General features: G+C 45.7%; 1 protein-coding gene across 1 annotated transcript in view; it reads right to left on the bottom strand.

Annotated features, from left to right (window-relative positions):
• lpin1b (lipin 1b) overlaps positions 1–2,500 on the bottom strand; it is a gene marked incomplete at its 3' end in the record, with an annotated part of 18,823 nt that overhangs the window by 8,737 nt on the left and 7,586 nt on the right. The window contains exons 4-6 of the mRNA XM_083689391.1: positions 1,641–1,757; positions 1,304–1,427; positions 447–825 (exon numbers count right to left, since the gene is read on the bottom strand). Of these exons, the coding sequence (XP_083545517.1) occupies positions 447–825; positions 1,304–1,427; positions 1,641–1,757 (620 nt within the window). The remainder of the gene's footprint in view (positions 1–446; positions 826–1,303; positions 1,428–1,640; positions 1,758–2,500) is intronic.

Here is a 2,500-nt window from a genome sequence, read left to right as displayed (position 1 = left end):
GTTTGCATAGAAATCAATTCCACACTGTGTTATTAAATCTATTTTAAAGTCAGGTTGTAACACAACCAAATGTGTACTGAAGCGACTGTAGCTATAATTTTCTCTATTTAGGACTCGGTTGGCATGTACACTGAAAGAGTGCATGTATTCTAGGAACATGTACTGTTTCCAATTTCAATGTTTGGCAGACCACCTTTCTTCCACACAGACCAGGGGGCTGTGGTCCTGCGTGGCTCAGGGGGTTCACCATGGCACTAGCAACTCAAAGAACTTCAATTCCCATGATGAAAAATGTGTGAAAGTTGCTTTGGATAAGAGCGTCTGTTAAATGGCTTACTAATTATGTTAGTGTACATATTATTATTATTATACTTATTATTTTATTATATTAGGCAGAATGTCTGCTCAGGAGGATACAGATATGGAAGGAGGAGACTATCAGTTACCTTTCCTCTTCGACGGAGAGTCTGTCTTGCTGAGTGGGCGTGGCCCAGCACCGTGCCCATTCTCCTCCACCTCTGACATCAACCGGGCTGCCGCTGCTCCCATTGGTTCAGCATCTCCGCCCGTCGTCTCTGTCTCCATTCCCATTGGCTCTGAATCCAGCCTCATGGGTCCTGACTCCTCCCTTACTGAGCCTACTGTCGTTTCGTTGGCTGACGTCTCCGGCATGAGGAGCCGGAGCGTTGACGTTCCCGAATAGTCTTCCCGGCGTTCCGAGGTGATGTTTCTGGGAATTACTCGGAAGTGTGTGTTCTCGGATACGGGGATGGAGACGGGACACACAGCTGCACCGGGGTCGGACTTGACGGGCAGGAAGGAAGGCTGAGGGAGGCAGGAAGGAACATTATGACCCAATCTATCACATAAACTGTATCTAGGCACCTGAAGAATTCTTGACTCGTTTTTTTCTCTTGTAGTTCCATCCCCCAGCACCAAGAGGGCGACATAGCACTCTCTCAAACCATGTGTTGGTTGATACACAAGTTGCAGACCTATAATACTCACAATACAATAATTCATATAATAAACTTCTCTTTTCATGATGTTCATAGGACGATTCCAATCATACAAGCAAATGTAAAGTAAAAACTGTGAAAATCTCTGCTAACTGATGCTAAGTGTGGAGGCACATGTGGTGCCACCTTGAGGATAAGATTTGAATTACATGAACATTACATCAAGTCCTTACATATATTTGACATACATCATATCCTATAATATCATAATCCTGTCATATCATAACTGATAATAATATATAACTACAATCATCATCAGAGTGGCATTAGTCTATGATGTTTACCGTGGCAGCCTGTGGAAGCTCCCCCCAGGCCCACAGCATGGCTGGGTTCTGATTGGCTGAGTCCGAGGGCTTGGTCAACAGCTCTGAATCACTTTTAGGGGTGGTGGGGCGAGAACCATTGGGACTGGGAGGGAGGGAAAGAGAGAAAGAAGGGGGGAGAGAGATAGAAGGAGAGAGGGGGCAGGCAGACAGAGAAAGAGAATAAAGAGGTAAGTTGAAGAAGCTTTCCAGAGTTGTTCACAAAAAACATGATTCATATAAACAATACTGTACATGTCGGGGGTGTGTGTGTGTGTGTGTTTCTCTGTGTGTGTGTGTGTGTGTGTGTGTGCCCTACCTCTGTATAGGGGTCCAGTCTCCGTCAGAGCGGGCGTACACACCACTCTGTTTGAAAGAGCTGCTGGAGGGACCGCCCACTGTCACATCATCTCTAAATATGTCCCGTGGCAAGGTCCTATAACACACACACACACACACACACACACACACACACACACACACACACACACACACACACACACACACACACACACACACACACACACACACACACACACACACACACACACACAGCTCATGTGAACTGGGCAGATCTGGTGCCATACAAAGAAATAAGGCCAATTAGGGGAGGGTTGGGGTAAAACCTTTTTTTTTAAAGCGACAAATTATGCAACAAATTATGCAAGTAATACTATCTGACAGAATTTGAATTCGATTTTCTAATTTTCCAAACTGATTTCCCCCTATAAAAAGAGATCATAACAGAAATAAGGCCAGACTTTCACAGCAACAACAAGTAGCTGGCAGTTCAGCCATTGGACTCCTCATGCACTCCCTGACCTGCATACTGAGAACCCGGAGAAACATCACTGGGTGGAACACTGCACCATGCAATACAGGCCAAGTCTCTCTCTCTCTGTCTCTGTCTCTCTCTGTCTCTCCGTCTCTGTGTCTGTCTGTCTCTCTCTCTCTCTGTCTGTCTGTCTCTCTGTCTCTGTCTCTCTGTCTCTCTCTGTCTCTCTCTGTCTCTCTCTCTCTCTCTCACACACACACACACACACACACACACACACACACACATTCATAAACTCATACACACACACTCACAGCCTGACTAAGCCACATCACCAATCAGAACACTTTCTTCAAGTCCCAGTGTCAGTCGTGGTAGAGTACATAGTGCTGATGCGACAGTTT

Source organism: Argentina silus, assembly GCF_951799395.1.
Source record: "Argentina silus genome assembly, chromosome: 17".
Classification (NCBI taxonomy): domain Eukaryota; kingdom Metazoa; phylum Chordata; class Actinopteri; order Argentiniformes; family Argentinidae; genus Argentina; species Argentina silus.
This window is presented reverse-complemented; position numbering and strand designations above follow the sequence as displayed.